Consider the following 26,559-nt stretch of genomic DNA (forward strand, 5'->3'; position numbering starts at 1 on the left):
TACACCCTCTCTCTGGGAACCTCACGTTCCTCCCCCAGTGCTAATAAGCACAATCTCTCCCAGGGCCACATTAAAAGCCCTAAAAGTGCCCTCATTCAGCCGGAGGAATTCAGTTGCCGGATCAATTTCAATGGCTTTTCAAATTTATGTAATATCGATTGCCAGTCTGCAAATGAGAGATACCCGCAAATGCAAGTTGCTCATCTATTGTTGTTCGGCAACAGCTGTTCATCGATGAAGATTAATCTATTGTGTGGAGATTTCTTTATTAACAAAAAAAATCCCTGCGGAAAAAGGATTGAAGATTCGGCAAGCTCTCAAGAGTACGCCCAACAAAAGGCTCAGATAATTTCATTTACATTACCTTTCCGAGGGGAACTCCTTGAATGTTTCTTTTGTACTGCTGCAACACTCCGCTCTAATTTGTGAATGCACAAAATTAGGTCAATTTATTGATTTCCAGAGGAAATCTGCGCGTAATCACATTTTTATAACCGAGTGTGTGTGGCTGAGAGGCGCGTAAAAAGCCCGCGCTTTGGCACACACTGTCATGAGAGTTCGTGATTCCGGGTGTCAAAGTGTCTTCACTCGCAGAGCGTGTTTTGTGCCGGTTTTCGCGTGTTTTATTGTGAGAGAATGCTGAAGAAAGTGCCACTGGTTGTGATACTCGGGTCCACGGGCACGGGCAAGACGAAGCTCTCGCTGGAGTTGGCCAAGAAGTACGGTGGGGAGATCATCAGTGCAGACTCCATGCAGGTTGGTGCAGACCTAACCTCACTTCTCTCGCCGGCTCGAACTGCCGGATGATTCCATATACTCAGGGAGATTGAAGAGATGGATTGGATCGTGCCACTGTTTCAGTCACATTTACACTTTCTTCCAAGCACAATTGCCAAATCCAAAGGTGGGGGCAGTTAATTGGGACTTAACACGAACGGCGTGCATTAATAAAAATACAATATTAATTAGATTTATTTAGAATTTTTATATATCCGGAAACACAGACACTTGATTGTGGATGGTCTCTCCTCGACATTGCCGAGAGGAGTAAAGAATTTACATTAAAATAATTTTTATTAGTCATTATTCTACATTTCTGAAGCAATAAAGCAATTTATGGTGAAGTGTGAGGAAACATCAATTAAAAGTTAGTGAATTCTATTTTCCTTCTCATATCAAACTCTGTACATCTCACCCCAAATGTAGGGAGACCCACCTTTGCCGGTCTCCCCTTTTGCATAAGAGCCCTTTCGTGTTTTTATTATTGGCTTTTTATCCAGCGTCTTATTAAAATTAATTAATATTTTTACTCTCTGTGTGGCACATGTTTCTCCCTCCCCTTTCGTGAATAAGAAAAAAAATTGCGTAACACTTTCAATTGATTCTCCCCCTGTTTTCGGGGAAGTGTCTCATGAGAACAACACTTGCAGAGGGAAGAGAAACTCACATTTCACAAGGCTAAAATTGTAGATTATTCCGTATGGATATAAAGGGACAGGTGCAGCGATCTTTTGCAATGTTTTCGCAGTGGTGGAAAAGTCGAGCCGAAATACACACAATTTCTCCTATTTAGTATGCGATCAAAAATTTTACAGTCTGAGAGAATCTTATGAGACTGCGCTCAGAAATGGGAAAAGAGATTATTTCGAAATCAATTTTCACTACGGTGTTAATAATTTGTCTGTGTAATGCACAAGCACATCTCGAGGCACGAGATATGGAGAGAAGACGATGAGGCAAAAGTGCGTACCCATTGAGGATGATGATAAAATGAAACAACATGAGAAAACACGCTCAGTATGAATCCCAAATAACGATGAACAGGTGCATTTGATGAAGAGGAATTAAATCATTATTGCCACCAGCCAGTAATCTCACGTGCCGTCTGAGTAGAAGATCTTTGGCGAAAGACAGGGGATTATATATGTGGAAATATATCAAAGGGGGAGTGCAAAAAGCTTCATTATAAGCGCTAGTTAAATAATGTTCCGGATCAGTTAAGGGGTAATAGTTTACTAGACATTCTTATTCACTCTATTTTTATTCTTTCATCGTTGTTTTGTTGATATTGCATAGAAATATTCTTGATACAAGAAAATGTAATTCTAAATTTCCTTCTTTAAAAAAAGTTAAGGCTTTCTTAAAGAATTTCATTTCTCTTTATATACAGATAATTTGATTAGGCGATGCACATAAGAAGAATGTTTTGTGTATATTATTATTTTTTTATAGATATCCTTGTAAGTTCGTGAGGTAGTTCAAGCATATGACGTCTAAAATATGGCTACTTCTTGGCTAATGAGATGACTGAGTACCCCAAGTACGAATTCCTTGTATAAATGAAGACTAATGTCTTCAGTGAAGTCTGTTGAACTCTTCAACAGGTTGTTCTGAACGAGGGTGTCTCGCCCAACTTTATACACCTGCAGTTGACTTCATTAGTCATGTGTCTGGTTTCGCTGCTCGCAATGCACATCCCCTCACTTAGGTCATCTTTTCTTCCAGTAATTTCCATAATCTTGTTGAATTTAACGTGTTAGAATTTAATTTATCTGCTTATTGTTGTCAATTTTAAGAGAAGAAGTATAGAAGGAAAAAATGGAAAATGTTTAGAGCGCGTGGATTTTTAACATACAAATATTGACATATTATAACGTAAATAAATAGCATTATGATAAATTGAGCGTTGTGTGCAGCAATACAAGAGCTAAGAGGTATTGGTGGGAGGGCACCGGGTATGTGAAGCTCATCTATACACTCCATATTTCACTGGGTTTACGTATTCAATTAAGTAAATTGTACGAATTGCAGGGATTAGTCACGAGTTGGACTCTGAAGCACATGAAAATTTTTACCTCGCTCGTACTTTGAATGGGTCTAATTGAATTATCTCTCCTGTTCACGATTCCTACCGCGATATTGAATACCGGGACTCAATTTTCATTCTTTTTCAACGCCTCAACTTATATGTAAAATATATATTCACATCTGGACCAAAGAACAGCTCATCTCTGTCAGAGGTGGAGAAAAGCAATGTGACAAAATTAAATAATTAAGTATGGGAGATGGGTAATTAATTTAATTGTGAAAGCAAATGATGTGCACAATTTTTATCCAGCTGTCATCGCAATAAGAATGAAATTTGTTCCATTGAAATGTTTTGGAATTATATTTGAATTCGATTTATCTTCACTTGAATTTAGCATAAAATCGAATATGTTGTATTTTGAGTATCTGCTTAAAGCTAGAACTTTCGTAAGCTCTGCTTCGTGTTAGGTTTCTACACATTTTTCAGTCTTCAGCACGTCTTACCTTATATACATAATATATACATGTAAGGTGTTGTAAATTGAAAGTTTTCTGGATGTTTCACAGCATGACACTTGGCTATTAAAGTGTATTTTGAATTAACAGACTTTTTCTAAACAATTGATTTATAAAGCTTGCACAGAATTGCGATTGACCTCCTTCAAGTATTCTTAACTTTTCAGTGTGACCAAAAAAAAATCGTAATGAATTTCTTTTTGGGTCGATGAGAAAAAAATTTCATTGTGTTTATTCTTAAATGATAATTTTTTCTCCCTCCCGCGTATGGCTTAATATCTGAGAAGTGACTGTTGACTGATCCCCACACAAGAATGGATATTAAGTTGAAGTAAACGAAAAAAAGCGGACGGGAGTGAGATTTCGTGACTTAATTAGAAATTCTAGTTTTCATTTTATTAATACTAATTTGGTAAATTGTAAATCATATTTGGAAAGGAAGCAACACATTTTGGGTTGAGTGCAGCCGCGCGCATTGGAAATGTAACATTAAAATATATCTCCATAATATAATGTGCGAGATAAATAAATAAATTGTACATAATTTCTTGGGATGATAATGATTAAGAGTAATAATTGTATATATAGCGTGCATCATTATATTCAACAATTTATAATATAAAATAATATAATTGAAGCAATTTACGTCCTGTTCAAAATCGTGAAGCGTGTCGAAATTGAGAATATCTTCTTGTTCTAAGTACATAGTACATATTTTTATACATTTCTTCAGTTTTATTGTTATTACTTTGAGAAAGAGTGTCTGTATGGTTGGCAAGTGTATAGCACATGGCAACATTGTGGTAATTTCAATACAGAAAAAAGGGAGTGGACGGCAAGTGAGATGGTTTAACTGAAAGAACTTATATCTAATTAATTATCTAGGAGATGTGGTTGCACACTTTTTACTACGCACGGGAAATATTTTCAACTTGCTGAATGTTGTTTGTCAGAATATAAAATTGATTCATGAAGAAATTCCGTCTTCAACTCAGGTGTACAGAGGCCTCAACATCGCCACAGCCAAAGCCACGACATCTGAGCAGCAAGTTGCGCAGCACCATCTTCTAGATGTGGCTCAGCCTGGAATTCTCTACAGCGTGATGGATTTCAGAAATTCAGCACATCCAATTGTATCCTTAATCAAAGGCATACCTTGTGCCATTTGCATAATCTCACCTCCGTGATTTTGTGCGCATTGGAATACCTGTTTCATTGTTTATTTTATTGACCTTTGTCACTCTCATATCACGTAGAAACGCGCAATTCAACGTGATTTTTCTCATATCTCTCAGTGAGGCGTAGAAACTAAATTTTCCTCGCAATTTTGGCGGCATCTACGTAAATTGACCAGTTCGTTAACACATGCTAGAGTTGACAATCGCCATCGGAAAGCGATGGAGTGACGCTCAGTCGATATTTCGTGTAGTGGGAATGCGGAAATATTTTATGTACCGAACATCTATATACATGCATATTATCATGAATGTATGGCTTTGTCAGCAAACATTAACATAATGTAAATTTAAGAATACCTCACACATCTTTCAAATACCACACAAACCGGCAATAGAAATGATATCGATAAGATTAAGTTGGGTTGATTGTCTTCCCACATAATTTGTGTGGAATTTTTTTCCCATGGATACAGTCAATGAGTTTTTGTCAAATTTGGGGGCTTCTATTGAAGTGAGGAGAAAATGAAAGGAAGCATGAAAGTGAATTCTCATATGCTTAAAAGCAAATTTGATTGTTTTCGCAGAATTATTTGCACAGAAACCCAGTCAAATAATATGTACAAGACACTTTGCAAGACTATTAAAACTGGGACTTTTTTCCGTGGGAACTGCCATCAATGAAACTATTCATTGAAACCATTGGGAGTACAGTTGATGATTAATTTTTGTCACATACGTAAAGTAATTATGGTTGGTGATAATTACACAAAATATTAAAGCTCCACCAATGAAATCCCAACATTTAGTCGAGGTATTAGTTTTTGGGAGAGACATCTTCGATATGGAGCAATAACCTTTCGTTTTTCTTCTGACTCTTTGAAGGCTGTACAACGACACCAACTAATTTTTTTTTCGAATTGTATTTTCGTGTGTGGTTCTACGTTCTTCTTCAATGACATTTCTATTGGAGTTGGAAAAAAGTACGGGTTTTTCCTGTTTTAAATATCAACTTATCGCTTGAATGCGGTGTCGTTATATTGATATTAATTGCGATACTTATTTTTGATGATAATAATGCCTAATGATAAGGAAGTTGTTCGGAAAAGAGAATTGGTTTTAATAAGGCCAATACACGTGAGAGTGACAATCGATATTCTTTTTCTCTGAGTTCGCACGAAATTTTCCTCAATTTGAAACAGATAAATGATCTGTTGACGCGAAATAAAATGCCAATTGTTGTTGGTGGGACAAATTACTACATTGAGAGTCTTCTATGGAAGGTTCTCATAACAACATCGACCAATTCACCGTCAACGAGCCAAGAGTGCGGAGTGAAGAGGAAATTGGACAATAGTGACAGTGAATCAGACGATACATTCCACCTAGACACCATTAGGAGATTGACTGAAGAAGAAATGGGCGCGATGGAATCATGCGATCTTCACAAATGTCTCCAGCAGATTGACCCAATTACAGCCAATAGATTGCATCCCAACAATAAGAGGAAAATAATTAGGTGAGTATTCTCTATTATGGTCGATATTGTGTTGAATGGTTAATTTGCAAATCTCAATTTACACTCTATTCAGAGGCAAATCACCTCTGACACTAAAGCGGAACGTATTGAGCTGTGATTTTTCCAAATTTCACAACTGCTGTGTTCATTGAGAAAGTAGAAAGTAAGCGAAAGATTTCAGAATCAAGTCTTCTGGTCCTTCTGGTCAAAGGAATAACGTATCATTTTCTGAAAATACTATTAAGTGGAAATTTTAGTGTGGAAAAGCTCATTTTATAGTCTTTAGTTGCTTAATTCATATCGTTTACGGTGACAGAGAATCATCATTTAGAGAAGCTGAGTAACTCATAGGACTTATCGCATGTTTGATTTCGCGCTCAATGAACGTTCATATGGCGGCAATAATGCTATTTTTCGTGTCTTTCCCATCATCTTTTTTTTTCATTACTTTATAATTTTGTCTCGGGCTATGTTTCCTTCCATGTGCTGCTCATTTGAAATTATAGTGGCACATCGTCGCATAAAAATCCATGTATCGATGTGCTTGTGTAATTTTAAAGGAGCGATAAATGAATTGTTCCATCTCACTGACGTTCCCGCACTTGAGGAAGAATAGAACAAAGTGATGAAATTTCATATCAGACTTTCTGGTAAACAATATAATTTGACACTCTAATTTCTGTGCCTATGGGAAATTATTGGTAACATTATAGAAAGAAAGATAGTTTGCGTTGTGAATAAATTATGATTTCGTGGTTTTCTTATTATAAAAATCAGTGTATTATTAGAAACGCCTTCGCTTTTGCCCTCTTTTGTAGTTAAAAATTGCAGTGACATGGTTTGCTTGCAAAGGAACGCACATATCAGCCAATTATTTCAAAATAACGATAATATAATGTCGTTACTGCATCACATGGTATTTTATGTATGCTTCATTTTTCTTCTTTTTCTTCAACATCGCGCAAACTATTTCCTATCATGAAAGTAAAATTACGCTGAGCATAGGTCTTTCCTGTGTTTGTATAGCGCGAGAGAGACAGTTATGTGCAATAATTATGTAAATTCGTTTTTATTGGTAAATAACAAGAGAGTACGAAATGTATAGAAAGAAGATGAAATTGACATGCGTGAGAGGGAGAGAGACAAGAATACAAACATAAACATAAACACGGGCCAGACTCCCTTGTTATAATTAGCTGGCGGCAGTGGAGACTAATTATGATAATTAGGATCTTATAATTTCAAATGGAGTAAAAAAAAGAACGAGTGAAGAAAAATGGAATGGAATGATTTCATGAAGAATTAGTTCATTCACATACTGGTATTATGGAATGTGTGCAGGGCTTTGCGCAATATTACACATTTTTAATCATAATAATAATTCCCTACTGTGTGTATTGGGATCTCTCTGAGCATAAAAGTTTGTTGTAACACATGAAGAACATTCTTGGCGGATTCAGCGCGATGTGCATTGCTTCTTTTTTGCACCGCATGTGTGATAGTGATGCTCTTTCTTGTATAAGCCTCCCTTCCTTTCATTTAATGCTAAAGTGGGTACCATTTAACTTCTCTCAAACTAGAGAGACGCCCTTTAAAGCACACTTCGCCGAGTGGGTTCTTAAGACATTGCTAGAAGGCACGTACACCTGTAGATTCTCCTCTTGTTGTGGTTTTTACGCCGCCTTTCGCCCTTTTGGCTGGATGAGCAGCACACGAAGCGTTGTCCTTTTCCCACTTATACAGTCCTCGTGCTTGAAAAAACCTTGCGCGTATGGCAAAATAAATAGAAACGGCAAGTCAATGCCAACAGATCGTGGAGGAGGCCTGAAGAAGTGCATCATCGTGTGTATGAGTGGTGTATATTCATTACTATAATAATTAATCACGATTCCGGATCGGCGCGGCGTCTCGTGCCGCCAATTTCTGGTTCGTCGCGTATTTTGTCTCGCGAATGGGTGAGAAAAGTGCATGTGAGCAATGATTGTTGCGCACCGGAGACTTCTCTAAATGCAATAAAATAGAGATGGAAAAGAACGCAAAATATCTCGAGGTTTTGTTTTCTTTCCCCGGCATCTTTTCTCTGGCAAGTAAATGGCACGGGACGGGAATTCTTTTAGATGCTATAACATTGTTGGTTTCCTGCTGATTTAATATTTATAAATGGATTTTTAGACCCTTTAGTTACACTTGCTAAGTTTTGGATGTGCGGAACATCAATTTCAAAAGCAAGTAGTTTCAACTAGATAGATTTATACGGCATAATATTGCACAATTCATCGTATTGTGTTACATTTCATTGATTGATTTGTTATTATGGCCACAGAAGAACTGAATTTTTATTAGGTCAAGATCGCCGATCAATTCCTGTGTTGCTGTTATTGTTTTCATTGCACTTGTGTACAGTCATAACATTCGTAATAAGTGTGAAATAACTCTAAAGGCAGAATAAATGGGTAGTGCAAAGGTGGTTTCTTCTATATTTTATCAGAGAATGATATTCTCTCCGCGCTCTGAAATAGAACTAGTGAATGGTGTCTGTTGGAGTCCCTCGCGCCATATGATCAGATTGCTGGCAGATCTATACATATTGAAAATGGGGAATTTAGGTCAGTGATGTGTTTATGTCATTAAAGCAATTCTCTCTATAACATTGTATAAATGTTCCGGGTCTTCAGTAATGTGAAGAAGAAAATCTGTGGCTGTCTCGACTATCCAATATATTTATGTAGATATGTTTCCACGATCACCGCAAAAAATTGTCTATTTTTAAATATACTTCTACCTCACTTTCAGTACTTCCTTTTTTCGTGTTCGATATTTGGGGAGTACAATTATATTTGATAAAATAATAATTCTACGAAATTTGATTACACTCGCACATAAGCATATGAGTGTCAAAGAGCTATGTAATGTACAAAGGTATCACTCATTTACATGGAAATTCCTATTGATTTGCTATCTTATCGTGAGCAGCCACTGAACTGTCCTTCAATCATATTGGACAAGTAGGGTCACTGATGTATTAAGTACTGATTAAGTACATAAAGATTTTATTGGCATTGGCGCCGTATATCGTCTCAAATTATATCGGAAATTCTCAAGCGATCTTCAATGAAATTAGGAATTGCTTAATGTTTCACTTTCTGTGTCTTTCGCCGCATGGAAGAGACTGTGAATAGCCAAAAGACTCCCGAGATAAAAATATTGAAGAGATCATTTAGAGAATTTTAATTATTTCCTCACCGGAAATCCACGCCCATGCAGAATTGCTGCATGAAAAGAAGGTGACTTACAGGAAGCGTGGTTAGAGTGTATGTGCATATTATTTGTTATAGGATGCATATATAATTGCTTTGTGAAGAATCTACGTGTGTATTAACTTCTGCTTCAAGTATTAATTTTCTACAATCTGTAAATACAATTGCGGGAGATTGTCTAATATAATGTTTGTTCGGCCTGCACTTCCCCTATTATGGTCTAGCTAAAATTTAGTGTATTTAAAATATTAACATCTTTTGAAGTGAGCATTAGTGGAAGAAAAAGGACATTGACATGAAAAATGGCTAACTAATTGGCAACTGGGAAACTAAAATATGAGTCAAGAATAGAGTCAAAGGCATGAGTAACATTCATTCGCACATGGTTGGGTGCTATTTCTTCGCAGTTCGCACACCCGCGCCTTTTGGGGCGGAGGGCGACTTCTCGGGGAATTTCTGTGCGAAAAAATGAGCACTAAAATAGACTAACCAATAAATTGACACGCGATCAGTGTCCTTGGGGATGTCGTGAAATTATGAGAGAAGGAAGTGTGGGAAAACCCACGCATCGCGCAATCAAATTGTGTAAAGTCAACTCTAACATTACTTTTCTGTGACCTGGCAATCTTGCCGGAATCACATGCTCTACTGTCTGCCGAATCATTCTCACATTATGTATATAGTGAAAGAATCTTCTCTTCTTATCCAATCACACTGTGCGTATACTGTGGGATTTTTTGGCAGGCACTAAAACTGTGTCAAATGATCTTCGGTCAGTCACATAAATATTTCCGACGTATGGATTTACGGGTGATTTGTCGACGGTTGGCAGAAAGAGAGAATGAAGATTCCTACGGCAATCTTCACACGCCCCCGATGTCTCTCACTCCACCACGTGAAAGAAGTGTGAAAGATGGGAAAGAATCCACTCAGAGATTGTCCATTTCATGCAAATCATTCTTCATCCTCACACACTCTGTAGTTTTTTCTTCTTCTCTTCCTTGCGCCACTCCACTAAATGCCAAGTCTCGAGACGAGACGCTCATACAAGAATCTAGAGAAATGTTATGGCGAAAATTAATCTTACGTGTATTTTCATCACATCTTCCGGGAAATTTGGTCGAAAACGAGTTGCTTCGCAATCCAAAGTATATAGATTTGTTCAACTATAGAGGAGGCTCAGCCTAAGAAGCGCCGTATCACATATATTCTTTAAACGTCTGGATTATATTAATGCGCAGTTTTCCAGCAGGAAAATTTGCAAATCGGCATTTAGAGGGATGTGTTCAATGATTTTATAAGACGTTGTGCAATCATTGTAATTTTTCTTGTGCGTATATGTCTCTTTGATCTCTTCCTCAGTCATACTCTCACTCTCTGTATCTATTTGCAGCTGAGCGGCATTCTCAGTGTTGAAAAGTTCGTTGTCCCTTGGATGTATTTAAAAATTAAATGCTTATATCGTGGCTGAGATGGTAAAATTTATTTATGGCCATCTCCAGATTTGAAGTTGCACTTTCATAGACGGTACAAACACTATCACTTGGCATTCCCGAGTAAAATGGAGACACTTCACACTTAAATTTCGTGTCAAAGTATTCCACAATCTTATTTTTATTTCTTTGCCTCATCTTTCCCTTCAATTTCTGGCGTAACTTTTTCAGTACGAATGGATTTGGAGGGAGTCGTCGACTGGTTAGTGGGCAAAGAGACATCAGAAACACTTAAGGAGATAACGTCGTTGGTGAAATAATTTGGAATGAGAGATTTTATTTATCACTCCGGGACGGTAACGAAGGGAAGGGAAAATGGAAGTGAATATGGTCAAAAAGCTTAAATTGCCAAATTAGGAGAGTGAGTTAAATTGTATAATTGGACTTGAATGTATCTAATAAATCAGCGAAGGTTTATTCACACTTGGGCACAGGAAGTTCAACAAGAAATTTTCTCAAATATCGCCATGGAATTTTTAACTTTTGCACCGGATGAATGTTTTATCACTCGCTGAGACTTCTGTGCAAATTAATTTGTCGCATGAGCTAACTTTAGTAGGTGGAACTTCTTTTATATTCCTCCTTGAAGCGATATCGTGAGCAATTACCGAAATTGATAAATGAACGAATTCTAGGGTTACAAAAAATACTATTTCCACCTTTATCATTACGTCTCGAGTCGTTGTCTTCGCTTACATATATATATATATTTTTAATTATCATTTTTACACCCTAATTGTATTTTAATTTTCTCTATTTACTCATATACGAATATGTTTCATATTTATTCGTCTTGAAATGTGTGTTTGTGTGTAAATTGTTGTATGTACACATTTTTCAAGTTGAATCTACGCCTTTTTACGCAAAAAATTGAACATAATTAATAAGAGTTTAATTAAATTCACTGAGCATGACCACCATAGTATATTCCATATAATACAGAATAAATAATATACAGTCAAAGCGAGGTATACGCGAGTTATTCTCCTCTTTACCATGTTCTGATCCCATTTTCTCAATTTCATGATAGAACACGAATGCATTAAATGTTCTATGAGTAGAATGAAAATCTTTCGGTCTCACTTTAGCCACATTTCAGTCTCTGGGGTGTCTATTTAAATATAATCTTCTCACTACACATGAGTTGCTCGTGGAGGTTTATCTATGTAAGTTAATAGCATTTGAGTGACGCTTAGAATTCTAGGAAAAACTTATATAAGTCACAGGCGGAAAATTTGGCGCCAATTTGCCAATATTTGCTGTCGATGAAAATTGATTTGCCACATTTCACACTAAATTCTCACATGATTGGTGAAAACCTGTACAATCATTCTTACTTACATTTTATCAAGATTATTTGATCGGCATTCGAGTGACTCTCGTAGTTGTCGTCATTTTATCAAAATTCAGCGAGGATCGCGATTGTGTGAGTATCTTTGGGGTATTTTAGAAGACCCCGCAGATTAAGTTCCTGACGCCAGAGATTAAAGTGATTCATGTTAAATGGCGATTGGAGGCAAGGCATACACATAATGTTGCGAGGGGAGTGATATGCGAAAAATCATTTCCAAACATTAAACATGAAGAAATATTTAATGGCGATCGTCAAGCATTATGTCAATTTGCTTGCTAGGTTGCTCAAATAAGGAAATGTGCGTGTGATTTTATGAAAGAGTTGTGACATTTTTTTTTTATCATTTCATGGTCTGGGACTAGGTTAAAGATGTCTTATCGCGCATAGCTTTAGCTAAGTTCGCAATACTTGCGGTTGACATTCTCCAGCAACATTGTGGTTAAAATTTCCACAGTATCAAGGAACTTGTAAATGCGTGTGTTGCTCCCTCATATCCCGTGATCAGTGGAACTTCCTCTGTAATCTTGGGAATTTCTCATTCTTATCACACTACAGAAGATTTCACGCGCTAATTGTTGAGACTCGCCTGCTTGAACGAGCATATCGAAAGTACTGGACTCTAATGTGGGAATGAGAAATTTATGCCCAAAGGAAATATGTATGATTAACACTGGTTCAAGTCACAATGCATGAGCAATATTAGAAGAGATGTATATCGCTAAAATATATTTTTCCGAATTTTTGTCCTTATTTCGTTTGCTAATTTCACTGCTTCACACCTCAAATGAGGTTCAACAAACTTTTGATGGTGGGTTAATTTGGTGAAAAAATTAAGAACGCCATCGCGCGTGTTACTATCCGAACAATCAGTTGAATTTTTGTATGTTTTACATTATGTTCTGCTGACGGCGTGTTAAGTGTAGTAATAATAATCTAGAATAGAGTATCTCGAAGTATATTTATGAGATATTTTCATCAACAATAAGAAATTACATACTTTGTGGGTCTAAGAGATAAAGTGGAAAGGTCATCATATGATTCGGAAATGTTGAGCAAGAAAAGATCCCTAAGAGATTCATTCTGAAGATTCTAGATTCAATTATAAGGTAAATATCATTTTTATGTGTGTATTTACTAAATATCTGATGCATGAAAGTTAGTTTGTTACGTAAAGAGAATTGTGGTGTGTTTATTAGGAGGCAAAATTACCAGCAGAGATTAGAGGATTAAATGTTTAGAAAATTAAGCATGTTCTAATTGAAATACACCAAAATTACCACACTTTAAAAGACAATTTTGAGGGCAAAGAACTCTGGCGCGCCACGAATGCTTATTACCTTGAAAAGAGCTATTATATATGTATATGTTATCAATTTTAATTTTAAATAATATTGATGGTGAATGATTAGAATTTTGACAAAGGCACTGATGGAACAAGTTTAAAAGAATTTTGTCGAATATTGTGTCTGTGTGGAATTATTATGTATTCACACAGACTTAAGTCGCTATACCAAAAGTTTTCAATTTTCTGAGTCAAGGCCGTACATTTCTGTTGGTTTAGCATATAAAGTGCTTCTTAGCACGAAATAGCTCTTCCGGCATCCAAATTTATCAAATCGCTTTGATTATGGTTTTCAGAGTTGGCGAAAGACTGCTTTCGTTTTTGTGATCGCTCAGGAAAATCATTGTTGGGAAATCAGAGAACTGAATATGAGGGAGTTCAGATCGCTCAATCAATCTTGACTTAGTTGAGAACAATTGAGTAACTGATACAAGATTCTTCCGCATGTACATAAATGTGACAACGTGTAAGTTTGACTGAATGATTTACTTTTACCTAAGTTCCACCTCCAAATTGAATTGGTCACATTCAACATTAACCACTAAATCCTCACTCCTCGCATGCTAAATGTGTTGTGTGCTTATCAATGTGTTCTTTTTCTTGTGCGTTGAATCATATAAGGCACAAATTACTATGTGAATCGCCTTGTCTTATGTACATTTTTTAGGGAATTTTATATATGCAAAATGACTAATTGAGTAGAATAGTCCAGACGTCTCTTTCCCCATTTATTTCGCCTTTTATTCACCCTTTATTTCGTCTGTTTAATTCAATAATAATTTATTCCTAATATGAATTCCTGCTTGAATACGAATTAGACTAGATTAATGTTGAAAGGTGTTTGCCTGCTTCATCGCATTCATCTCAATATTTTTTATTATCACGTAAATGGTCTGCTATGGACATAAGGAAATAGCAATACTCAAGACATAGAAAAAAATGAAATTGATTATAAGAAGCCTATGAGAAGACTGCACTTAATCTTTTCCCGCCAAAAACTCAGCATACGCGCGCTTTGCGTTTGGCTTTGTATTCGATGTAGATTAGAGTGACTACAGATCAAGACGTTTGTGTGTACATTTATATATTCAAGATATGTACCAAACACAGTTCAGTTGGAAGAGCGATGGCGTTTGTGTGTGGGGAATTTTAGAAAATTCGTGGTTCGCCAATACTTTGTCGCTTGATCGTCACTCACACTGCGAGAGACAAATTTATTCAGTAAAAAGTTGTATCGTAGACTCTGTTACCAAGCGACAATTTCCTAAAAATAGCAAGAAGCTACATTTCATACTCTAGTTTCGAGGCTTGTAAGGCACGCACTTAAAAATACACGTAATTTTCTTCGACTTTTGTTTGAGAAATGGCATGCGCTTATTCCTAAGTTTTTCAATATCCAGAACCATATATTGTGTATTTTGCTTAATAAAAGGAGCAGTAAAGTGCATGTGTAATGTCACAGAACTCTATTTTTATTTATACCCACGTGTCGACGATGAAATAGAATTCATGTTACACGTGTTAGAACCTTTGCGAGAAGCGTCTTTAACAAGCAATAACTGGATCACATATTACTATTCTTCTAATGTTGCAATAAAAGAAAGACTGCAGCACAATTTGCATGATTGTTGTATTGAATATTAATAAAATTTACTGGATGATTCCAGATAAGCAGTATCACTTCTCAGCAGTTCACTTGTAGATGAGCGATTGCAATGGGAAGGTGGCAATTTATATGGCAAACAGTTGTGTTTATTCGATTTCTAGTTTATCGCACAAGCAATTGAGGCACATTTTACACAATAAATTATGATTGCATTCTAAATTATATTCAAAGTACAATATCAATAATGGGGTCAAGAGGCGATTTTGAAAAGAAGAAAATGGCTCACATGCACAATCCTTACCCCGATTGTATTTATTTGCACACTTTGCTTGAGCAGGAAAATTGCGCGAAATTGTATGACATTTGTAACACGAGGTATATAAACTATTTGTATTACATTGTACGACAATTTTGTTATCAGTGGAAGAAACTTGCGCAAATGAAATATTAATTTTTATTGCATATGCATGCAAATGGCGATAAACGATAGGTTTTTTCCAACGTTTACTCAATGAGCTTGGTAGGAAATGTGTACTGCTATTTATTTTGCGATTGGAACTTGCGATGTCTCTGAAAGAAGAGGTAATATTTTGATAAAAGTGCTTAATTACCTTCGCACAATTTGAATAAGTTGAACAAGTTGTTTCATGCAATTGTAATCGCTTAAAGTTATTGACTGGTGTTGTTGTGCATAAGATAGAGAAAATTGTGAGTGTGCAAGATAATAATTGTACGTCCACAATTGATTTTCACTCCAGTCGGCAAGTTTGTCTATTTATTCTCTTGCTGACATAGAAAAAAAGCACATGTTCATTAGTTAAATATTACATTTGTGCCAATGTCAAGTGTATGAGAACTTCTTTTCATATACTACACACTTTTTTTTTATTAAGTTGTAGCAATATAAAATAGTTTGCAATACACTTTGCAGGAAGTATATAAACTGGCTGACACGATTATCCCATCACTTTCAGTTAATCATTGTTGCATACAAACAATCCACAATGTTGTTATTTGTGTAAATAAAATAACAACACTGCGATATTGCGCAATTTTCGATAATGCAAATGTTGCCACACTTTGTTTAGTAGTGTTAGCAATTGAAGGTATATGAGTACTGCATTGGAAACTGTTGGAGATTCTGAATTAATGTCTGGAATATCATTTTTCCCATTTTCCAAACGATTCATACCAAATCTGTGCAGGATGTCGTGTGAGATGGATAAGAAAAAAAGCAGAAAATATGAGATTGAAAATTATATATGGGAAAGTGGTAATTTGTTCTTTACTTTGTATTGTAGTTCTCACAAAGTGGAATTGTTGCATAATATTGTTTGTAAATAATAAGTAAATTAAAATGGACAAATAAGATGCAATTAGGCAAGAATATAATTTAAAAGTGCAGTTAAGCGTTAAGAATGAACTTTTTGTCGTCATCTCCTTTCGCTGCTACTTCTCTTACAGTTCAGCGAATAAGGTTAACCTCATATGACTGAGGACATCCAGCAAAAGATTAAGATTAAGTACTGTACCGAATATATATGGAGATATGTGAGAAGAAATATAATAGTGTAATGTGAAAGAATGGCCAGGTATAATGTGAGAAAAGAGTTAGGAAAACATATACACAGAGAAGAAGCGTATCAGAAAGAAATTTTGGGCCAATGACCTCTTTCTCCTGTAACCTGTGTACAATTGAATATTTTACAGCTCCCCAACAATGAGGGAAGAGAATTATAGTTTGAGAACGCAATTCCTACTTGAATACCGAATTAGATGCCATAAAGTTGATATTGAATTCGTGAGGTATGCGTAAGAAGTGCGAGTGAATGTATTGATTTGTTATCAAAGAGTGCATAAGCCTCAGTGGATTCTCAATGATTTAGTACTCGGATTTTTCGACGTTAATATGTGGGTTTTTTTGCGTTCGCTTCTAAGGTAATCTTCGGTAAATAGTAACTCAAACGCTCATAAATTACCTGGGCAATAAAAAAAGTAAAATTGAAAGTTAAATATTTAATATTCGACTAGACTTATCCCATGAGAGATTAGATGAGTTATCCAGTTTAATTACAACTGATTAAGTGGCCTCTCTTTCTGGTAAAACCTGGTAAGTTGTTATGTAATTTACGAATCCTCGGGGAACATTTCGAAAAGACTTTTTATGATGTACAGGTAAAATGTGTGTAACCCAGATAGATAAGGAGAGATTAATTTTGTATACAGACCACTTTTTTGGAAAGTGAAATTTTAGAAACTTTCCACGCGCACATTTCAATTTGGAGTCCAATGCGAAAAAAAATGAAGTGTGATATTAGCAATTTTAAATAGAATTCTCCTCAAGTTGGAGATAAGCGTAAGAGTTGGCGACACAGGAGTGATTTGGACAACGACAAAAGAAGCAGTTTTATGTACTCAATTTCATTTTCGGCAATGCTTTAGAAAGGCTATTAAAGATGTCAATCTTATCAAACGTTTTCGCTTGGAGAGATAAACTTGTACGGCTTGCGATTGCTATTAATTTAGGCAGTACTTGACCTACTTATATTGAATGTATTTGCAAGTAACATCATTTGCCGGAAGAAGTAAATTTTATTGAAGACGTGATTATCCTCATGTGGGTAGAAGATAGGAGTTGCGCTCTTCAAATCATTTGAGGCATTTTCGTTAGTTGCGTCCGTTCAAAATTGTTTGGGAGATAATGTAAAACAAAACAGAAATTACAACGAAATATATAGAGTTAGATGACGATAGTTTCTGTATAAATAATTAGACATGACTTCATTGTTAAAGTTATCAGTGTAATAATTTTGGTTGGGACATTTAAGCAGTCTCGTTGATATCAATTTCACTTCCACCTTTGAGATATTGTCGAAGTGCTTCCATTCTGAAGTTTTGAAGTAACACAAGAAGACAAAATCCCATCATAAATATTCAAGCTGTTTAAATGAAAAATTTCAATGGGAAAGGAAGAATACTGTGCTGGGATATTAATATGATAATCTTATGGCATTGGGTATATGCTTGAAGCTATACATTTTGTCTTTCTAATGGCCAGGAGATAGTAGTTTTGTGGAAAAGTACAACGTCATCTCATTTCTAGCACTGTTCGATGCTGTATAAATTGAATATTCATCCCAGAGAAACTCCTTGAAACACCATTTAATAAAATACTGAAAACCTTTGTCGGAAATAATATAATCAAGGCAAGAGAATAGTGTGAAAAATGTAAAATCAAGCGCACATGTTCGAGTAAAAATGTGAATTGTTCGATAACTCCTATAATATTGCTTGGCTCAATTCCATCGCGGTGTGTATTCGTGACCCATTTCTGCTGAGCGCTCTTTGCGGGTGCGAAGTGAGATATCCATTCTCTCTACATTACCTTTCTCTCTTCGATGGCTGCTCCTCTGAAGGTATATCTGTGTATAAGGAATATAGTGTATTGCATGAGGTGTTCATTCATATTGAGCGCAGACATATCACTAAAGCCGGTTTCATGAGCATCTTTGACTTACATCATCATTATCATGATTTACACAGTTGTTGGTAATCTTATTACAATAAAGAATTTCCGAATGGAAATAGTTGTTGCCGCCAAAACCGGTAAAACTGATAAAATTTCATAATGCTCTGTCGCAATGACACGCATGTTTAGTTTTTTTCTGTATACCTATATTCCTTGAATTTCCTCCCTCTCTTGCCATTGTGCTACCGTCGAGTGGCAAATACCCAAATTTGTCCAAATGATCACCATCCGAATTTATGATCAAACTGTTGGCCAGAATCGCGTTTATGATAATAAACCGGTGCTTTTTTCTCTACTATATGAAATCAAGTTGAAATTGTTGCCATGGACCGATATTTGTGATATGAATGGAAGAATTTTTAATATGAAGTTACTGACCCAATTACCATAATATGTAATCATTAACCACTACTATGTAGACACATAGAATATTTTACAAATAGAGAGTGTCGCTCGTTAGTTGGGGTTTAATTAATTTATGAAAATTTACCATAATCCCGCACACACTTTCATTCTCTCTTATTAGTGACAAGCGTTTTCTCATATCTCCAAGGAGTTTTTTTTTCTGTATAAGCTTTATATTAAATATTTTCCCACTCAGCGTGTCTATTTAATTGTGCTTCTCTCAGCATTTAAATATCTTTCCCATCTATCTCGAGCGATAGATGAAAATGGTTTGATCAGGTGGAAATTGATCACACATCTAATGTGTTTAGATTATACAAATAAACTTCTGAAGGTCCCCTCGTTTGTGTGACCGAAAATATTAATTTCAAATTACTAGTACATAATTCAGTGCAATTTTTGCTGCACTCGAGCCAGAAAAAAACCCGAGGAGTTTCTTCAATCGAAATACTTTAACATCAATTTTGAGACTGTTATTCAAACCACTAATTCTAATGAATATTTATCTGTGCCAAAAGAGAAAGAATATGGGATAAAAAGAGTCTGTCAAAAAAGTGTCTTGTGCTGAATATTAGGAGAGAAATAATAGAAGAAAGAACGTGAAAAAACTGTGAAGACAAGCTAATGATTTTGAATAATAATGAGATATGACAATCATGTCGAATTTCATAAACACTTTCTCTGCTTCATTTCCATCCCACACGAGCACTGGGGCATTTGTTTAAGTCTCTCTGCACATGTATATATGCGGGGAAGGCTGCCCCCACAATCAATTGAAAGTTCTCCCACACTTTTGTGTTGGGAAAAGTTATAGACGAAGCGATAGAGCTATGACTTGCCTCGTGAAAATTCCCACAACGCCACAAGCCTTATTACGTCTTCAGCGCAGTGTCTTGTGCCGTATCTTTCACATTCGTCTCTAGAACCTGGGACCGATTAATAAGATTGCTTAATTGCGTCTTTGGGCGTCGATTAGATTTTTTTCCACATCATTGATCTCCCGATGTTGAGGAAGCGCGCGATGTAAGAAGAAAAGATACAGAAATAACTTGCGCCCAGGACGACGCATAGTGGGCATCACAAGGCTGTAGAGGCACATAAATATTTTTGCAAACAATAAATTAAATTTTGTAATTAGAAGAGGAGTTATTCGGGGTTCAATTTGGCCACCAGAGAATTTTCACATTCTTTTTTTTTACAATTTAAACACGCACTGGCAAATTATCTCATGGGCACTTTTTACGGCACCACTGCTGACGTGCAGAAAAATTATAGTCCTTTTGGCGCAACTGTAAGTTGGGTGAGTGATAAGGTGGCTATCGCGTGGAACGTGTCAAAAAATTGCCCAAGATTACAAATATTGATTAACCTTTGATTGCGCTTAATTCGCAATGGCGCGCACACTCGTGTGATTTTCGTCGTAGAATAAATTGGATAATCCTTATCATGGAACATATTAATTTTTTCACTTGTCTTTTTCACGGAAAAATTGCTCAAGTTTGCTCTCAGGCGCCATAAGCGATCTTCTCTCATATACGAATTCTGCACGTGCCAATTACGAATTGTCAGCAGCGAAAGATAGGAACATGTGTTAACCCTTTAGAGCCGAAAAGTTTGCACAAAGTCCTGCACCTAAGTTGTAATGATTATACGTACAATATAAACATCAAATGCAGTACTTGAAGTATGCGAGAAGTGTAGAGAAAATCGCACAGATGAACGCTGTCGCATTTCCTACCAGATTGTGCAGTTAAGTGTTAAGTCTCGCCACTTTTCTAGCTTCTTTATTTGTAAAATTGATGACATTATATTCCCTCCGCTTGTATTCCACGCGTAGCAGCTCTTTAAATTCGCACAAGTATCGTCACATAAAATGCGTATGTGTGCTTGACATAATCTACGATGCTACGCAAGTTTGTTGCGCGAATTTATAACACTCTCAACAGGTACATTCGAGAGTGGAAAATGCCTGTGTGCGTATCACATGTCACATAAATTTTCGTGGGATTTTTATTTCTCAAATAAATTGTTAGCCAAGGTCAATTACGCGTGCAAATGTATCGGTCTATCATCATTGTATAAATTAAAAGTTGGGCTAAAGAATGCCGAGATGAAAGCCTTAGTGCTATCATGACGACAACTGTCGCTAGCTCGATTGAGTGGCGACATGATAAAGACTATATGTAAGTCCCAAAAAAATTATATGTCTGCACACATTTTCTGCCGCTTCGGCGTTTTTGCAAATGTACAACTCAGCGACTGTACATAGTGATAGTGCAGGAATGGTAGTAGCGTCACGTGATACTATCGCTATAACATGAATGAAAGTGTAGCGGCAGCGATGGTTAGATTACATTAAGATGGCACTTCCAGGAAATTCGACTGACATCACTCGCTGTCGGTCAAAGATGAGGAATCAGACGCTGCAGATTCACACTGTTACCCCCACACAGAAGGAACATGAGACATTGCGACCTCTTTACGGCAAAGACGCGCGGCCAAGACAGTCTAGTTTGCTCTTAAAGTAATGCTGAAAAGATGCTGGAGACATTATGCGTGAATTAGGCGCTTTTTTTCATCTGTAGGACCGCACATTAGGTGGCTTTATACATATTCAAGAGCGCAAGATAAATTAATTCAAGATAATTTATTGGCCAATTTTCTTAATTTTTTCTACACGAGCACGTCTAGAAATTCTGTGTCATTTCGCGCAGACTTTTCAATTTTGGGTGGTTTTACTGAAGTGTTTAATGGCCATTGCGACCTTCAGACAAAATGTTCACCTTCTTCGAAACTCATCCACAAATACAATGAAATTTTCACTTTCATTTAAATGTGGTGGACGCGGATGAAATACAGTGGATCTTCGATATCCATGATAAACTGCTTTGTCCCATTTTTTAGAGCTCCGATCTCGAACCATTTTGTCATGAATCTTGAGCGTAGGAGAGCACAGAAGGTAGGATAAGTTCCCAAATTATTTTATTAGTGTCTCTATTTAGGCTTTTCTGCTGTGTCACACTTGCCATTGTCTCTATTTGGGTGGTCAAAAGATTCTTTATCAAATAAGTATGTGAAACCCGTGCATTATCATAAATTTGTATTCAAATACGCTCATAAATTAGTTTATAAAAATTATGGAAAGATAGATATTGTGCGGTGAAAACGTTTGCAGGACATTTATACTCCTTTGTCGAGGAGCAATTTTGGATTAGATGATCTTAAGCCGGGATATGTAATGCTCCGCGACGGAATTGGCGCCAAAACGGCTTACAACGCTCTCTCTCATACAGCTTTACTGAAAAAATCCCACACGGAAAGTATTTCATGCCATAGTGTGTGATTGAAAAGAGCGAGAGAAGTGATATGGCACGAACACAGGCAAAGAAGAGATGAAGAATCGTGGAGAATTATCCCAAAATGTTTGGCGAGAGTCTGGAAAAAATGTTTATTCTCCCATTTGGGAGATTCATCTCGCACAGAGAGGATCTTCATGAGCAAATGATTGAATTGGATTGTGGAAATCAGGGTAAATGGGAGTAAATGTGAGAATGCGCAATTTGCTCATCACAATAAACTTGATGACAACATTCTGTGACGATCTTTCTCTTTTGGCTCAGCAACCGATCCCAAAATCTTATCTCGCGAGACGCTTTTTTGTGTCTTCTCTGGCGGAATTATCGTGGAATTTTTCTCAGATCAACGAGACAGGAAGAGAGACGAAAGAGGTGATTAAAGCAGAAGCTGAGATACTTCACGATAAAATACTTTTGATCTGGTTCGATGCGGAAAAGTGAAAACGTATAATAAAGTCAATGGGTGTCACAGTAAGAGATCGTCATAAAGGAAGAGACCATCAGTGGTTTTTTTTCCTGGAAGGAAATTTCCACGAGAGTCTCGGATAAAACTTGAATTCTTTCGCAATCTTCGAGATAGGGTTTCCAAGAAATTCCCTGTGATATTATTCTTAAGAGATTTTTGCATTAGTCATATTTCGGACTATTCACCAGAAGCTGCAGATTACTTGGTACTCACTCTGCTTTTGCTTTTTTTTTATCATACTTCCAGAGCTATTGAGATATTCAATATGAGCGGAAAGGCCATGAGTTTTCTGTTGGATGAGCAAAGAAGTCAAGACGGTGGATCGAATCTTGGTGGACCGCTGAGATACAAGAATGTGATTCTCTTCTGGATGCAATGCGAACAGGTAAATTTATCACCGTGGATTTGAAGTTACAATCTCTTTGGTAAATGAGTCAATTTTATTTCGTGTGGTGGGCATTAAACAGTTTGGTGTGTGATTTTCACCGTTGAATTAGTTTTATGATGTAATATAATTCTCGGTACCCTTTTTTGCTTTATTTTGTATTCGATGCACCGAATTTAACGAAAACACCTTTCCAACATTAATTTAAATGTCAAGTGACGTGTGAGTAAAAGTAGCAGAGGAATTTAATGTCACTTCAACGGTTTCTCCCAAGCATAATAATAAAGTTCTTTGGCATCTTTTTACTATCGCACTTAATTTTAGAGTGCATGAAAGAACATCCTCTTCGCGGAGTTTCTTTTTCAAATTGTGACGAATTTCCTTGAACCCACGAGCAAATCGGTCACTGCCAATGCCAATAAATCGGCGGTATTGCCAATGTATGTGTGTGTGTGCTTCTTGCCATTTCCTAATCGTATTCTCTTGAATGGTTGCTCATTCGGCATTGTATTTTTCACACGAAAAACTACTCTTAATTCAATTCTTAGGAAAATATATTGAATCTTCTGATGAATATCGATTTGATTCAAATATCTGTTTACTTTTTGTCTCCCGATGAAGCAACATAACAACAGGGATTTTCAAGTCGTGAATGATTGTCTCTCAAATTATATAAAAAGTTTATTCCTTTCAGTTTTCGTGACATTTAGTTGGCTAAATAAATTCATCAGCTTCTTTTCGTATGTCGAAGAAGATGCAAGTAATCGAAAGTATGAATCACGTTGCCCAATTATAAATTGTGTGATTCATTCCCTATATAGCAATGAAATTCATTTCTTAGTGTCATCCAGATGGTGAATACATAGTTAGCTATACACATAGTTTGCAATTTTATTTTATCAATGCGATCATTTTCGTGACAATGAGTACTTTTCTCTCTCACGCTCTTTTCCCCTTTTCATAACATGTACAAATGTCTAACGATATAAATATATAGTGAGTGGAGAAGATGTGACTTGAGAGCCAATTAATTGTTCAATTTGCAGGCGCTGTGGTCTGAAGTTGAGCCACTAATTCATGTGACGCAATGACACAGCATAGACGAATTAATAATCCAGCATTTGGTTGTTTAGTTGCCAGTGTGAATGATTCATTCATTCAGAGTCCATTCATAAAAGTATCATCGGCCCACACATAAATCCACCTTCGAACACATCGCGTCGCAATTTGTTACAAATATAATAGTGAAAAACGTGTATTGTGTGCTACACTAAAAAGCTTTTACTATACAGATCTGCCCTTTGCTCGCTTTTTCATGGCAATTTATCATACAGCTTTCTCCTGCAATCTCTCCTGAATCGCTCGGTCGTGGAGCATCCTTTCCTCCTGGACATGTTTATTCACACTTTCATTACAAAAGCGCGCGTCAGAAAAATTTTCCATGAATAGAGAGTGAGAGGAGAAATAAACTAAAATGGGGACAAGACTGTTAGTAAAATTAGCTCAAGTTGGAAAATGCCAGAGGAAGATTTTCTTCTCACAAGCATTTGCGTTGTTTTTATTCCTGTTTTCCTTCCAATGCAGATGAGAAACTAAAAATGGTTGGGTGAAATTGTGAAAAATGTGTGTGACTTTAGAGATGTCTATTTTAATTTCATTATTTTTGTTATGTGTGACTTGGTGCTAAAGAGGCGCATTTCTTTTTCACTCAGAATTGCAACATCATCTTGGTTTTTCTTTTTCCGCTTAGACACACTCACAGACCAATCGTGACATGCTAAGAGATGGCAAAATGTAGGGAAAATGAGAAATTCCTGAGATATATCAGTGTAGTTTCTTACTTTTTTTTGGAGTAAACGTTACATTGTCTTGATGAAGATTAGGGAATGTTGTTGATTTTTTTTTTCTTTCAGGAAGCTCTGAATAGACGTCTCGATTCGCGAGTTGACTCAATGCTGGAAGCTGGTCTTTTGGCAGAAATAAGAGAATTTCATGAGAATTTCGTGAAGCCATTCAAGTGAGTGTCACATAATTAACACACTTTCACCGTTTAATTGCAAAATTCTATATACTTCAGTGATACAAAATATACGAAAGGAATTCTGCAGACGATAGGATTTAAAGAATTTATTCCATACCTGGAGAAATTCTCTAATGAAGAGGACAAAAGGATTCTTCATTACTGCAAAGAAGACAAAAAGGAGGAAGAAAGTAAGAATCTTTCATATTTTATTTGTTGTTTTGATATTACTTACTGCCTTAAGTATTTTCATTTCCTAAATTTTCCCAACCTCCTCAGAAAATGTGCCGCAAGGACTCGAAATCCTAACCAAGTGCCTAGAAGAATTGAAAATGGTCACGAGGCGGTACTCGAAGAGGCAAGCAAAATGGGTTCGAAATCGATTTCTTGGAAATCTCAGTCGCGATGTAAGTTGAGAGAGTAATATTTTCTCATCATTAGATGGCTCATCTTCTCTTTTGGGGTGTTGTCATGGGCTGGGATGAAAGAAAGTCATGTTGAGTGTGTGTCTTCATTGATTCAACATCGAATCTTTTGTCTGTGATTTATGAAAGGTACCAGCGCTGTATAAATTGGACACAACAGACCCGTCAAAATGGCAAGAAGTTGTCTATGAGCGAGCGGAAGAAGTAATTGAGGCCTTCATGGCTGATAGAATACCAAAAATTGAGCCAGAAAAACGATTTCCGGGACTTAGAGAGGGACTCAATGAAGAGGTACAATTTAATTTTGGCAAAATTTTCTACTTCTATCCTAAACTGCAACTCGTAATGTTTCACTGTTATGCAGGTCAGCAATTTTTGTGAAACTTGCGACAGGGTTTTCGTCGGTGAATTTCAGTGGGAAATTCATCTGAAATCCAACAAGCACAAGAGGATGGCGAAGAAGAAGGCAAGAACAGACAAATAAAAGTGGATTTTACATTACTCGTGGTAAATTTCTCTTTATTTTTCTTATGTCTTTTCCTTTTTGTTTGCGTAATTTACATTGTGGTTAATACTAAAACTTTTTTTTACAGTTATAACATTTTTTAAGTTCAGTTTCTTCTCAATGAAAGTAATCCAACAACAATTATAGTTTTCCATGTTTTTCTTTATGTATATTTTTTTTCTTTTCGCAATATATAGAGTTATGTAATGGTTATGTACATGAGTGAAACATTTTAAATATATCTTCTGAAAAAAAGGAGAAAAACACCCGTAAGTTGCAAACTGAACGGTTTAAGTGACTTTCTGAAGGGTTCCTTGAAAGTTCATTTTAGGCTTGAAACGAATATTTTTGTCCTACACAAAATTATTGTTCTATTTCTGTAGATTTTTCATTTATTT

The 26,559-nt window shown here is 36.3% G+C and overlaps 1 protein-coding gene across 1 annotated transcript; it reads left to right on the top strand.

Moving 5' to 3' along the window:
• The first annotated feature begins 555 nt into the window (after nt 1-555).
• LOC132262706 (tRNA dimethylallyltransferase) lies at nt 556-26,547 on the top strand. Its single transcript, XM_059762052.1, has 9 exons — nt 556-756; nt 4,320-4,457; nt 5,702-6,018; nt 23,073-23,211; nt 25,125-25,228; nt 25,289-25,422; nt 25,511-25,638; nt 25,786-25,947; nt 26,021-26,547. Exons 1-9 carry the CDS (start codon nt 637-639, stop codon nt 26,138-26,140), a joined length of 1,362 nt encoding a protein of 453 aa, XP_059618035.1. The 5' UTR covers nt 556-636; the 3' UTR covers nt 26,141-26,547.
• Nucleotides 26,548-26,559: the final 12 nt, after the last annotated feature.

The sequence above is a fragment of the Phlebotomus argentipes genome, unplaced genomic scaffold (genome assembly GCF_947086385.1).
Source record: "Phlebotomus argentipes unplaced genomic scaffold, Phlebotomus argentipes genome assembly contig_15, whole genome shotgun sequence".
In the NCBI taxonomy this organism is placed as follows: Eukaryota; Metazoa; Arthropoda; class Insecta; order Diptera; family Psychodidae; genus Phlebotomus; species Phlebotomus argentipes.